The sequence below is a fragment of the Patiria miniata genome, unplaced genomic scaffold (genome assembly GCF_015706575.1).
Source record: "Patiria miniata isolate m_02_andy unplaced genomic scaffold, ASM1570657v1 HiC_scaffold_4, whole genome shotgun sequence".
Classification (NCBI taxonomy): Eukaryota; Metazoa; Echinodermata; class Asteroidea; order Valvatida; family Asterinidae; genus Patiria; species Patiria miniata.
In genome coordinates, this window is record NW_024037071.1 from 6,503,246 (window position 1) to 6,517,073 (window position 13,828).

The 13,828-nt window shown below is 38.0% G+C and overlaps 1 protein-coding gene across 1 annotated transcript in view; it reads right to left on the reverse strand.

The window, feature by feature from the left end:
• LOC119739847 overlaps positions 1–13,828 on the reverse strand; it is a 64,896-nt gene that overhangs the window by 38,911 nt on the left and 12,157 nt on the right. Inside the window, exons 2-3 of the mRNA XM_038214952.1 lie at positions 5,086–5,160; positions 1,294–1,399 (exon numbers count right to left, since the gene is read on the reverse strand). Of these exons, the coding sequence (XP_038070880.1) occupies positions 1,294–1,399; positions 5,086–5,160 (181 nt within the window). The remainder of the gene's footprint in view (positions 1–1,293; positions 1,400–5,085; positions 5,161–13,828) is intronic.

Below are 13,828 nucleotides of genomic sequence, written 5' to 3' on the forward strand. Positions count from 1 at the left end.
AATACTGTACTACTTGTAACTGGTTTCGTCTTTGTTCTTCGTCTTTATTTTTCGTACTTCTGGATAATAATTATTCACACTTTTTCTTTCAAATGACTACCTCAGAAGGCTATTTTTAATTTTTTTTTTAAGATATCACACGAAGCATTCAATAATAATATCATTGTACTAGTCCATTTTTTATTTGTTTTTGGCCATAGCTGACTGCAATTGTACCTCACCACTTTTCCTCTATCTTAATGCAGAAAATAAATATTTTGCAGAATTTAATTATTCCCGTGCAAAGACAAAAAACCCAATAAAAACATATATTTTTAGATAAATGATGTTGCATAAACTCCAAGGACGTTCTAAGAGGCTCTGTCAAACTCCATATTGAAGTCTAATGATACTGATTCTGATTTTGAGTAGCCATGTGCAGCATCTGCCATATATAGGCCTACACAAAGGCAGCAACAAAGTTGGTTGACAGGCTTGCTTTTGAGAACAATTTATCAATTAATATTCATGAGTATAAAGCGGGAAGAACAATTCCTTGAAAGCATTTTCAGCAAAGGTGCAGACAGTTCACCCTCTGATTTCAAACTTGAAACTTGGTGTAAATATTAACCCTGACTCCACTGTTATACAAGTGTGACGCCATGATTACATATACAATTTTAATTCAATTCAATTCAATTTCATTTACTGGTTTTTCAGGGAAATTTGTCTCGTGATTGATATATATATTTTTTCAATTCTAGACCTCTTTTTCCATCTTAGCATCATCCCTGTAGCTTCAAGTTAATCTAGCATAAATTTTGTAAAAAAAAGAAGAGGACCACTAAAGGATGACTTTACATATCCATTCTTCTAACATCTTATGCACGGATCGCGATCTGTATGGTACCGTGTGGTGTGCACTGCAACACATTTACATCATGCCATAAGTGAAGCGTTTCGCCCTACTGAGGACAGTTGGTTGGAAAAAGTGTTCCCCCCCCCTCCTCATCCGATATGCCAGCAGTCATGTAATCTGTGCACAAGTAACCCTCAACGGTTAAATGGGAAAGTTGAAGAAAGATCACTGAGAACATGGTGATGGAGGTACATTCCGACCGTGCCTGAAACTCAAGCAAAGACGTTAACACTTTCTGGAGATTCAGAATTATTAGTCATGCATACTTAGTGCCATTACGCCCACGCACACAGTGTGCCCCTCCCACTGGCGTTTTAGAAAGTGGTCACAAAACGTCATCTACCATTCATGCAGTCAGTCAACTGATGTCGATCAGTCTGGGTTATCATACTTACTTCAGGTTTGTCTATGAATGCTGGTGGTATACATCCCCCGCTGGTGTTGTAGTGATAAGCACAGTAGGCTTCAACTAGCTCCGTCCTGCAGGAACTGTCAGGAACCCTGACATAAACAAAGACAAAGACACATTAAGGGTGTACAATATGTCATCACTACCGGTAACTTTCATTTTTCCAGTGAACTTCATATTGTAAGGTCAGCTGAAATTATTGAAGTTCAAATTCCTAAAACACCTATTTTTTTTCTTGGGAAGTACGGTACATGTATGCATTACTGATGCCCTTTAATCAACACTTTTTGTAAAACAAGACCAGAATATAGGAATATTGCAAAACCAAGTTCCCCTGACAGTTGTGTACAAAATTTACTCGCCCACAGAAAACACCAGTCACTGCATGAAATACTCTAGAGCAACTCATCTGTGTCAACTAATTCATCACAAGGAAGACATTAATCCGGCACCATGAGGCCACCGAACTACACTCTAGAGTGACATCAGGTATAGGGGGGGGGGGGGGGGGTGTCAACTGATCAACTGGTCCGGGACATTGAAGTGTAGAAGTGGTTCCATTACAAGACGGAAATGGCAGCGTTAATGGCCGCCATGCATAATAAATGCAAGGCATTTTAGAACATTCCCCAATTGCCAAATTTTAATTCCATACCAGGATTAATTTTATGGCGTGTGTTTTGCAAATGACGTGGAAAGTTGGAAAGGACAGTACTTCCTCTTCAATAATCAACTTCAAAGCGGGTTGGTGAAAGTTCAATGTCTTCTTGTAGTTGTACATGTGTATACTCTTTGAATAATAAACTGACATGTTCTTTATTAAGCATAAAGGTGTTTAGCAGACAGTTTAAGTTTTTGTAAATCATGTGAACTAATGACATACAAATTAAAGAAAAGGTTAACATCGAAAATACCAGTGACAAATGAGTTTCAAAGTGGTTCAGACCCCCTCCTCTGTATTTTTTTTTTTTGGAGAAAAAAAGAAAGAAAAAGCTTCCATACCACACATGTGTACATTTGTTTGTAATTTCACTCCAATTAGGAAATACTGAAAATTCAATTCAAAACTTACAAGCAAAGAACAGCATTTATTAAAACACGAGCATTATATCACCGACTGGTTTCACATTCACTGAATTGTATGAAATTGCAATTTGCCGGCAATCTGAAGCCCCATTCAGACTCTTCTGTCAGCCAGAGAGTAGCACTTTCATACTTGAGTCACAGCAGAGAGGCTCTCAAGCAAAAATATTGATAAGAATCTGAGATTCATTGCAAAATCCGCTTTGATACAGACCTCTTTACCCTAAAACCTTTTCAGCATGGATGTGCGGGACCAAAAAAAAAACCTATTGTACCTGAATAAAATGAAAGCTAGACTGTCACTATTTTTGTAGCCCCTCAGGGATATGCGGCAATTTTTTACAAAAGAATCAAATGCTTTTCCATCAATCTGTCTGACAATCAATAATTAATGACGCAATTTTGCCGCCAACTCCGGTATTAAGAGACACAATGAACTACACTTTAGGTACGAAAGGAAAAAAAATAATTGAATCCACAATTCAGATTCTGCTCATCATTTATTGATCAACGTACACGATGTAAATGTGTTCACGCTTGAGTTCCGAAGCAGGAGAAACCGCATACAATAACACTTACTGCCTTTGGGAATAGTTGTTGGTTACGAAACGATGTCTTTGGTGACTTAAAATGAAAAATATTCAACAATTGTTGAGTCTTAAGCAGGAGGAATTGATTCTCAAGCAGGATTGATTTTACAGAGTGTAAAACTTGCTTCATGTACAGTACATGTACAAATTTATACATGTATGTACATACATGAAATTGGATGTTTCGTCAATTGTTTGAATTTACTAGTAAGCCAACATTTCTAAAATTCATTTTTTTTGCACATTCATTTTTCCTCTCTGCATTGGGCTCCCCCCCCCCAACAATCACAATCTCTGTCTGCAACCACACATCAATTTTCTCCCCTATTACAAGCGACAGGAAGCTTACATTTTTAGATTGATGACATTATACTCATGAATCCGTCAACCACTTCATGATTTGTTTTTGGTCCACACCTTGGCATCAGAACCTATTGTAAGAGTCTGAACTAGAAGCCCAAGCGAGATTATTCTAATGGGACGATCGCAGAACGGAGCAGCTTGTTTGTCAGAGTCAATTAATGAAGAGTATTTGTTCTCTGGTGGTCGTGCTGGCCGGCCTTTGCCAGGAGGCTAAATCTCTCCCTTCTTCTCTCGTCTCGCTGGAAACGATGACGCTACAGGTGACAGGAAGCCTGTAATGATTTATCGCAAAAGCCACTCCACTCAGCATCTAGGCATGTATAGTACTCATATCATGGATTCATGGCATTTATTTTCAGGAGCTAAGGACATCACTCATGATGAACAAGTGCAGCTGGAAGCTACGTGAAAAGAACATTTGAAGAGCCTATCGATTCTTCATTTCAAATGGGAGCCGTTTCACACCATTTTCACCAACAAACCTTGACTAACAGAAATCTCAAATACATCAATATTTAATTGATATTCAACAACTAGCTACATGTACTCTACCATTCTGAATAAATTTTTGAAATAGATTTCTTTTCCCTTTTTTCTGTCAAAAATATCACTTCCTCCCAAAAAAAGTAGAAATGGGACCTTTACCGTAAGAGTACCACAAACAATATTTGCCATATTTACCATGTTGTTAACAAATGCCCCAAAAGCAAAAAAATGTATATGTGCACATTTTTTTTTATTCCAAATTGCAGCAAAACCAGACAACAGACTTAGAATACAAAAGAAACTCATCAGCCTTTGCCAAGTTGTTATTGATTAATTCCTGAATTTAAATTCATCTCTAATTCAATACATCTACATGTACGCATACGGTACATTGCCTGGCAAATCACTTTGGTTCCCTCCTGAGAGTGAACAACCATTTTAATTTTCAAATGGAAGAGCTCTCTGAAAATGAAAAAAAAGATTGCTTTGTCCCTCCAAAGTAATGCTGTTCTCATGTATCAAGATTTTTTTTCTACTTGGGTAAAATTGGAAAACCCTAGTCATTGTGAAAACTCAATTCCTTTTTTTTCATATTTCAAATCATGATTAAAATGTTTTCTGAAGGATTTTATGATCAAATACTGGTCATTGTTGGGGTTTATCAAACCTGGGTTATATTTCTAGCCTAGGCTTTGGGAGATTTTGTGGCCCTTTTCGATGTTCTGCTTCAAGAACATCACATCTCATACAAGAAGAGTGCATTGATTACACAAGTGATAGTTAGGGTTGAACCCTAAGGTACCCTATAAAACCTTGAGGAAAACCTTGAGGAAAACGAGCATGAAAGTTCGTTTCCAGTCCCATTATTATATCAATTAAATAAAAGATACCTTTTTGAGACTTTAGTTACAGAGCTCGTATCAGGAGCTTGCAACACCATCACGGTGTCTTTATCAACTGGTGTTGTTTTAGGGTTAGGGTTAGGTTTAGCTCGTGCCCTCCATCTCTGTTCATATTGGGGCAGTGCCTGACTTGAAGAAAACGTTGCAAGGAAACCTCCAGCAAAACCTCAAGGAAACCTCTAAGAAAGCCTCAAGTTACTGCACATTTAATTTGGAATTCACCACTAATTCAGGCCAAAGTTTAAAGTATTTCCATATTGTTTGGAAACTAAAGACTTGCACATGATTTGCGAGTCAAAGTTTTAGCTGAAGATGTAAGTTTGAAAAACTTTTCATGGTACTGTATCTGCCTACCTTCCTATTGTTGGCCAGAGGTAGTTGGCTATCTCTATCTGTGGTGGAGGCTCCAAGGTGCACCAACCACCAAACCTGAAAAAGGAAAAAAAAAAAAAGGTGTTTCAACAAAATTATTTTATCAAAGTATCATGGGTAAGGAAAGCATACCTTTTGCCTTGAGTGTGGGAACAGTACATCTTGGGGAGCGATCTGGAGCTTCAGCTCAATTGGTACATTTCAGCCTCAATGAAGTCAGTAAACAGGTTTGTAGCAGTTTTTGTCTTTTGCAAAGTTCTCATTGAAAAAGACTTATTAAAATCAAAAACTTTAAATGGCCTAACACTGGTATTTACCTTAGCAAGGATCTCTGAAGAAGGCCTTGCCAAGGTGAAAATATCAGGCCATTTTAAAGCTTTCGATTTTTCTTCTTCCATGGTCAATCCAGTCAGTGAGCAAAATATAATAACAATTTATTTTTGTTGTGTAGATTTTCTGGTACAGTGGACAAACTTCATTGGCACCATCATTTTAAAATGTTTTGCTGGATATGCCAATACCCTCAACATTGATGCAAAAAAGATTATCAAAATATACTGGTAGTTGAGAGCACTCATGCTTATCCCTAAAGCTTATACTGATTTTATAAGGCCAAATCAATAAAAAATATATGCAATCCATCTACTGAAACAAGTACTGAAAGTTGTGTCTTTGCAGGGTAAGGTAGAGGAAGGATTTCTTCAACCCCCTACTTGATCCTCCAATCGTCAATAGGTGTGGGAGGTTTGTACACATTCAATGCCCTGGTGTACATGTACATGTAATGTCGTTATCAGGACAAGCGTGATTCCTGATTTATTCCCACTTAATTTAATCAGTCCATTAATGATTCCCTAGTGTGCACAGTAACCAAGCAACACCGTCACCACGTTCATTACAGCCACAGACAACACTACTTTCGATTCCCATTGCACAACGTGCTTAGTCACCATGTCAAGCAGACATTGTGTGTTTCTTAATCGCCAACGGACGTCAGAACTTACATGTTCGTTGCAAGATCCCCCTCTGTTTATTTGCATAAGGATATCAGCATATCAGCGCGAAATTACACAAATTGGTCTCTGGATATGGGCTGGTCACTATACTCTAAACATGACTTGGCTGTTTTTTATTCATTGCGGAGTAAGCCACACCCCTATGTGTATCAAAATGAGTTAAAGATACTCTCCGTGCTATTCCATAAATTCAATTTTTTTTCTCTAAGGATTTTTTTTTGTTAAATAAAACTTTAATATTTAATTTAACTACACACAAAATTTTAAAAACTACACGTACCCCCCCCCCCCAAAAAAATAACTCCATCAATGTATGTTTTATTTATGGTGTTTATGATCCTCTGAAAAAACCTTGATATTTTGGTTGCTTCTTTTGTGCAAATGGATCCTCTTTACGAGTACCGGTAGACTGGTTCCTGGTCCCTACCGTACCTTTGCCATTGTAATGGGGGTGAGAACCACTGAACCAGTCTACCCAACATTATTGTTGGGCCCAAATAATTCAGTTGGTAAAGTGATTACTCTAAACTAAACTAAGATACCGGTAGTTCTCATTCAAAATGAATGACTTTTGTATCACTAAGAAAATAGCCATTGAAAACAACATTTTTGGGGGGTGAAGCTCAAAAATAGCATGGACATCTTTAAGAAGGTGGTAAAGTGGGGGGGGGGTAGTTTCTCTAGCAGCTGTGATAGCTTTTGCCTGATGAGGGTAGTTGTATCTAAACAAGCAGTCCTGTTAACACGATTGTTATGACAGGACGAGTGATGATTTAGATAGATGAGATACATGTATGTTTGTCATTGCAAAGGCACATGTCATGTTTGGCTTAGCTACAAAAATAAACAGATTTTTCTCTCTGAAAACCAAGGAGGACCAGGAGTCAATTTCAGGCAGCTGCTAATCAGAAATCTGCTCAGCAGTGAAGCAGTTTGCCAAGGAACACAGGCTACCAGCCAAAATTACAAGTGATGCATACTACTTGAGACTGGTACTCGGCTAATAAGTGTGCTAAGCACACAAGCGTTTTTACTTTGGAATAAACACGGAAGATAAAGATATGTTGGTCTATGGGGGATGTGGTAACTGAATCTACATGTACATTGTTCAATTATTTTCATGCAATCAAAAAGACGATGGAATATTTTGTTGTGCACATGTGCAGTTGGAAAACCAAACTGGCTTACTGGGTCCTGCTTACAGCCATGCTGGCTTTTCTTGAAAAATGGGGTACAATTTCACACTTTATCAATAAACAAGTTCTTTAAAGTCTACTTCTTGCATTCCCATATAATGAGGATGTCTCTCTGCTTAAATGACAAAAGTTCTACCTTTTGACATAGAACCCGTGGGGACAAACAAACTGCACACTTACTTAATCCTTGAAATACACGCAGAACTTGTAAGAAAAGAAGCTTACCCTGAACTTACCCCTAGGCTTTTAAGCTGGGGTCTATACCTTAATCCAGTCCGAACTCAACTCAATGGCATACATGTACGTCATTGTACTAGGACATCAAAACCCTACTGAAGGTTATAAAGAAATGCTGGCAGGCTGGACAATCAAAATGCATCAAAATATGGCAGAAGTTGGTGTATGGAATTTTGGCAGATTAATGGCAATTAGGGTTAAATCATTACAAAAGTTATTCTGAATGTACCAGTACCATTAGTATTCCTCAGAACATATTTAGCTTTACATGACAAAGTACATGTACTGTAGAAGGACATGTACCCACAAATGATGGTAATAAAAACTAATCATCTGTTAACACCCCTCCCCCCCCAAAAAAAATAACCTGACATAGCCACTCATCCAGAATCTGTTGTTGTCTGCTCAAGTGGCAATGATTGTACAGACCTGGTATGGAATGAAATGCAGTCCACAATGCATAGTTTAAGTAATTACAACTCTCTATTTTATTAGATCATTCATTGTTTCTGGGCCACACTACACTGAGTGAATGGATCAATAATACACACAATGGCCCCATTATGCAATGAATGCCTCATCATGGCCTCATTAAAGCTATAGTCCGTCATTTGTAATTTGTGCATTTTGTTCGTTTGAAGCAACAAAAGAGTTCAAAATCTAATAAAGGATACTAAGCAACTAACCTGATAAAGTTTCAGCTAAGCTTCAGCTGTACATTCCGAGAAAAACCAGCATTCTAAGATCTCAATTTCAAATCAAAAGTTACTGAATCATGTTTTGAATTGCAGCTATACGCGACGTCGCGCACTGATCCGACGAATTATAACAACCGCGCGCGCATGTGCGTCGTTCCAATACTTGCGCGCGCTGCGCTGAATAACAAAACGAACTACTAATTTAAATTTTCCTACGGTGCTTCTTAAGAATCACCGTTGGAAATGCCTTCTTTCGTTGATTACTTCAAAATGACAGCTTCCCAGAAAGAATAATTTCACAGGGAGTTTAGTTCCCTTACTATCTTTCAACTAAGTATGTTTTTCAACAATAATTACGCCAGTTACTTTTCGGATGGCTGCAAATGATGGACTATAGCTTTAAGTTTTAGCACTACCAGTACCTAGGTTGGACACCATGCAGTAGACAATATTACGAACAGCTGATTTCATATACTGGTACATATATATACAATACAGGTACATGTTTGTCTATGGTGTAAATCAAGGATTTTCTATTGCTCCTCTTCCCTTTTTCCTTTGTTTTTACTGGTACTTTTTTGCAACTTCTCTCATTGGTTTTGTACACGTTTTCGCGAGGTCGTCCTCGATTTGGTTCCTGTCCTCGATTCACCAATAATGTTGCACATAATGTGTATCCTCAATTTACACCATAAACAAACGCAGACTAACTTGTGTCGCATACACTGACGTTTTACACTCTAACATGGAAAGTATGTTAATGTACATTAGACAATGTACATGTTAACATCCGCAAGGTTACGTGTATTTGAACCTGAACCTTTCAACCTTTGGAGAATATCTTTAGAGAATATATGGACAGTCTGTGGCTGGTGATATTATAAACACAGGGCCCTCCATGTGTGTAAAGGGGAACAAGGTTGTTTTATTTTTTTAAAAATTGGTGTGAGAACTTTTTAACAGGTGGCAGATAATTCACATACATATGTACCGTTCCTTAAATTTAGACAGGGGCTAAAAAAAATACCAACAGGGACACCGAAAAGCAGTGAACATCTAACGACACTGAACATTCATGCTTAATCAATTGTGGTCTTCCTCAATCTTCCTCAACTATGTATGTAATGAATTTTTGAAATATGATGAATACTTCTAATAAAATGACTTGTGTCCAAATTGGAGAAATTTTAGAGTTGCAACAGTTGATTTTCAGGATGTACATCATGTACATTCATATAATACATGTATGGCATAAATTAAGCAGTGATGTACAAATACGGACGACATCAGGAGAAGGACTTGTGGGGTAGGAGCATTGTTGTCATTCTAAAGATTTCACTTGTGGGGTACCGTTTCCTTTGTACAAGTACCCCCGCAAGTGGTCCTGGTCAGTAAGGTACATGTACGGTACATGCACATTTTACACTGTACCAGTACATGTATTTCTGATTTCTTAGATCAAACCTTGACAGAATTTGCTACCCCAAATTCACGAAGTACAGTTCAACAGATGTTACTATTTGCTCTAATTTCATGCATTGGTGGAGGCTACATATAACCCCCTAGGCATTTTTCTAGGAAGCAAATCTCTTCACAGTTGAACTCTGCAGTATCGGTGCGCATCACACTACCGGTATAAAGCATGCTTTCTACAGTGCATTTTTCAGTACCACTTTTTTGTCTGAATGGTACACCTGCGTTAACTTGAAACTTGGAACAAACATCGACCCTGATCCCCAGTTGTTCCTATTACTGAAAAGTCATTATGATATCTTCTCGTATCGAATTAAAAACAATTTTAGGAAAACATTGTAAGATTCATTCATTTGAACCATAACTAACACATTACACTGTACATTCATATTTCTTAATCTGATAGACGATAACTTGTTAAATATTTTTTTCTATGCTTGTACATGTACATGTACATGATTCTGAAACCAGGGATAAAGCTACAGCTTGAGACACAGCCAAGATTTCAAAAAAAAAAAATCCCCTATAATCTAATTGGGACAAAAGTATTTCCTTTTTTCATAGGGTTTCTTTAGCCTTCAGTGCATTTTGGAGAATGCACTGTGTTTCAAGGTCTTAGGCTGGCCCTCACATTGTTTATGCTCAGCGGTGCATTAATTTAGGCACAGATTACACGTACATCCGTACTTGAAATCTTCCGCACTGCTCCAGGATGTTACTTGCTCTGCCCATGCTCCGCCTCAACATACGGTATTGTGTTACTGCTGGAGGATTTTGCAGGATTGAGGCAGTGGTCACCCCTCCAAGGATCACATTCAAGAAATACATGCAACATTTGGATGATTTTGGAGGATTGAGGCTGTATGCAATTTTTACATGGAGGCAGTTGGAGCATTTTGTAGGACTCAAAGGTTGCATCCTGGCAAAAAATGCTGAGGGAGTTAGAGTTAATATGCTAAAATTCCACACTTAATTGGATTAAAATACGTTAGTTTGAGGGATTGACAAACTACAACTCTGCAACTTGCTTTGAGTTTACATCTTACTGGGCACTTTTACGGTGGCCTTGAAGTCCTTTTAATACTGAACATTACCAGTTGGTTTTCTCATTAATTATTACATTTTAGTCTTATGGTCGAATCAGGAATTAAGCTTCCTTACAGAAATACCCAAGGAGTTGGGGGTCAAAGTTCAACGAAACCTCAGAGTACAATACACATAAGACTGTTTTTCTACTTTTAACCAAATATTTTCCGGAGTCAACATCAATAGCGAGTTATCACAAACACAGATGCGAGTAGATTTCACGCTGATTTAAGATACACACTACAGATGGAATAATTGTCTTGCATGTACCAGTCGCAAAGAACCAGACAAGTACAAGTAATTTACTGCTCAGCCACAATGCCACATGCAGCATGTAACCCGAGTGCGCGAGCCAATTGGTTTTTTTTATATGGGGAAAATAAGCGTGAAATGCAAGGAAGCAAAGCACGCACGACAGCCATTAACAACTTCGGTTTGCTTGACATATCCAATATCCCATGCGCCAACAGCAAATTAAACTGCACAAAATCCACTCAGGACTGTAACATTTCAGTCTGGCACATTGATTGTTCTCTTCTGTTTTCTTGGGGGGGGGGGGAGGTTGGTCAACTTAAACAATAGCATATTTACTTACGATATACAAATGTATGTTTGTTCATTTTAAGTGTATTCGAGGACTAAGTTTGCACAAAGGACTCTTATTTTCAGTTTCCTCTCCTTATTTAAACCTCTAATAATCATTTCGCTTTCAGTTTTCTTAAACTGTTAATTTTGGAGGACAAAAAAAAATCATCACTTTCACAGCTTTTATTTCGCCTTTCATTCACTGGTTCATACACTTGCTGAAGCGAATGATATAGTTTCAGAGATTTTCAAGTTAAAAAGTGGAAATATCCGAAAAAATGGTTTTCCACTTCGGCCACTGTAGACCAGGCTTCAATTTCATGAGGCTGCTATGCACACAATTTGCTAAGCTCAGGAAAATATCACTCAGCAAAAATTGGTTACCAGTTAAAATGTCAGGTGATGTGTACTGCTCGAGACTGGTTCTCTGCTATTTTGTTTCGCTAAGTCCATATAAATTTGTTTAGCAATATTTTCTATGCAACAGCTCCATGGAATTGCCTTGAAGTGCCTTTCATTCAACTAAACTGTATCTGTTCTGGACTACTTTGCATTTAAGTAAACTAAGTCTTTCAAACACCGCTTGTTTATCATTCCAAAATACAACGTGTAGAATTCAGTGAATTTTTCCATTGCTAGCACACACACAACACCCCCCCCCCCCAATGGACACTTTTAGGAAGCAGCTAAATGACATTATTGGTTGCTTGCAGAATTTGTCAGACAGACAGACTAAATTTCTTTCATCATGTTTTACACACGCCACGAGCTCCGAATCAGGCAAAGAAACAAGATTTTCCTTGGAACTGATATACTTTCATTTATATCCTACCCCCCCCCCCCCTTCCCCCTTTCCACAATCTCAAAATTGGCCCATTATCATGCAGTGCACGTTCTACATTGTACAGTCCGAGGGTTGCATACCGGTAGTTGTCTCCATTTCAGATTTTTTTTAAGGGGTAAGATGGTCTTTTTTTTTACAGAGATGTGAGCTACATGTAGTGCAGTCAGGGCGTGACCAGGCATCCAGGAACGAGTAGGGAATGGTGACCAATATTTGAACAAGAAGAGTGCATCAGGGGCAGATTAAGGACAAACAAATACATTGTAGGATGGGGTTTGCAACAACAAAAAAATATGACCAAAATGTGGAGAGTTATGGTTTTAAGCAGCATACCGGAATTACCGGTATATACAGTGTATGTAAATGAATTCCTGATACTAGTGTATGGGACATCAGGGCCCAGCAATTGCAGGTAATCTATTTCTTCCAAGATGCACTGATTCATGGAAACTTAAAGCCATTTCCGTTTCAGACTGGATGTCCAGAGTCAGGCCTAAATATAGGATAATTTGGTTCCAGACAGGCCAACTTTACAAATGTACATACATGTATTTAGTCTTAAATGTCAAACTTTTCATGCACTTAACTTTGAATCGTTAGTATAATTTGGTTAAGTGCAATTGTACACCTGTCTGAAATGGTGTTGAATGAGCGTGACAAAATAAAACCTTCCAAATATGCACCTCAACTTTCGGTACTCTCCAATTTTACTCTTAACTGACATCTGTTCAAATTAGTCACGAGCCATTACACTATGTGAGAAATTTCCTCACTGCGTGGAACGATTGCCCCTGCGAAACTGATTGCAAAGATATTTTTGAATTTCAACGACTTGTTATTTCACCAATGACGCACTAGGGTAGGCGTGTGACGCGTCAACGCGGTCTTCTTGCAGACAAGACGGCGTTAAATTTGTCCCATAAAAACAAATGTCTCTGTTGAGGCAGTCGTTACAAAAGAAATGTGTAATTTATGTATATACCTTTCAGGAAAATATGAATTGTTCCCCGGAAACGATCCTTTTTAGAATGTTAATTAGTTTTGTGACGGTGTGTGGGAAGAGGGGGGGGGGGGTTTAGATTAAACAGGGGCTATTACAGGTATAAACCTTTCTCTTAATGCATGGAATGTGAAGCTTCAAAGGATTTGTAGCCTGACCTTGATTTTTAATTGAATTTTTATTCCCCCAATGTTTTTTTTTTTGACAAAGTGAATTTCCACAGCTTTGATTGGATTTGAAAAAGGAAAGAAATTGAATGATGGCACTTTTTCTCGTTTGTTTTTGTTTTCAATTCAAGCGGTATGTTCCCGTCAAATGAAATTACATGTATGGTGTCACGTACACATGAAGTTACATTTTAGCTTTGTTCTGTCAATGTGATGAAATACAGCACTGTGGCTTCTCTGGGTTTCTTAGTGAAAACAATTGGAACATACATGTACATGCCATGCAAGCCTATGCACATTTCACTATTGAGAAAGTACATAGGACTTTTTCTAAATCAAAGATGAAATAAAACAAAATATTAATGGCAAGAAGTAGTTACCCAATAATGAGAATGTTTGAAAGAACTATGGCTGCTATATCAT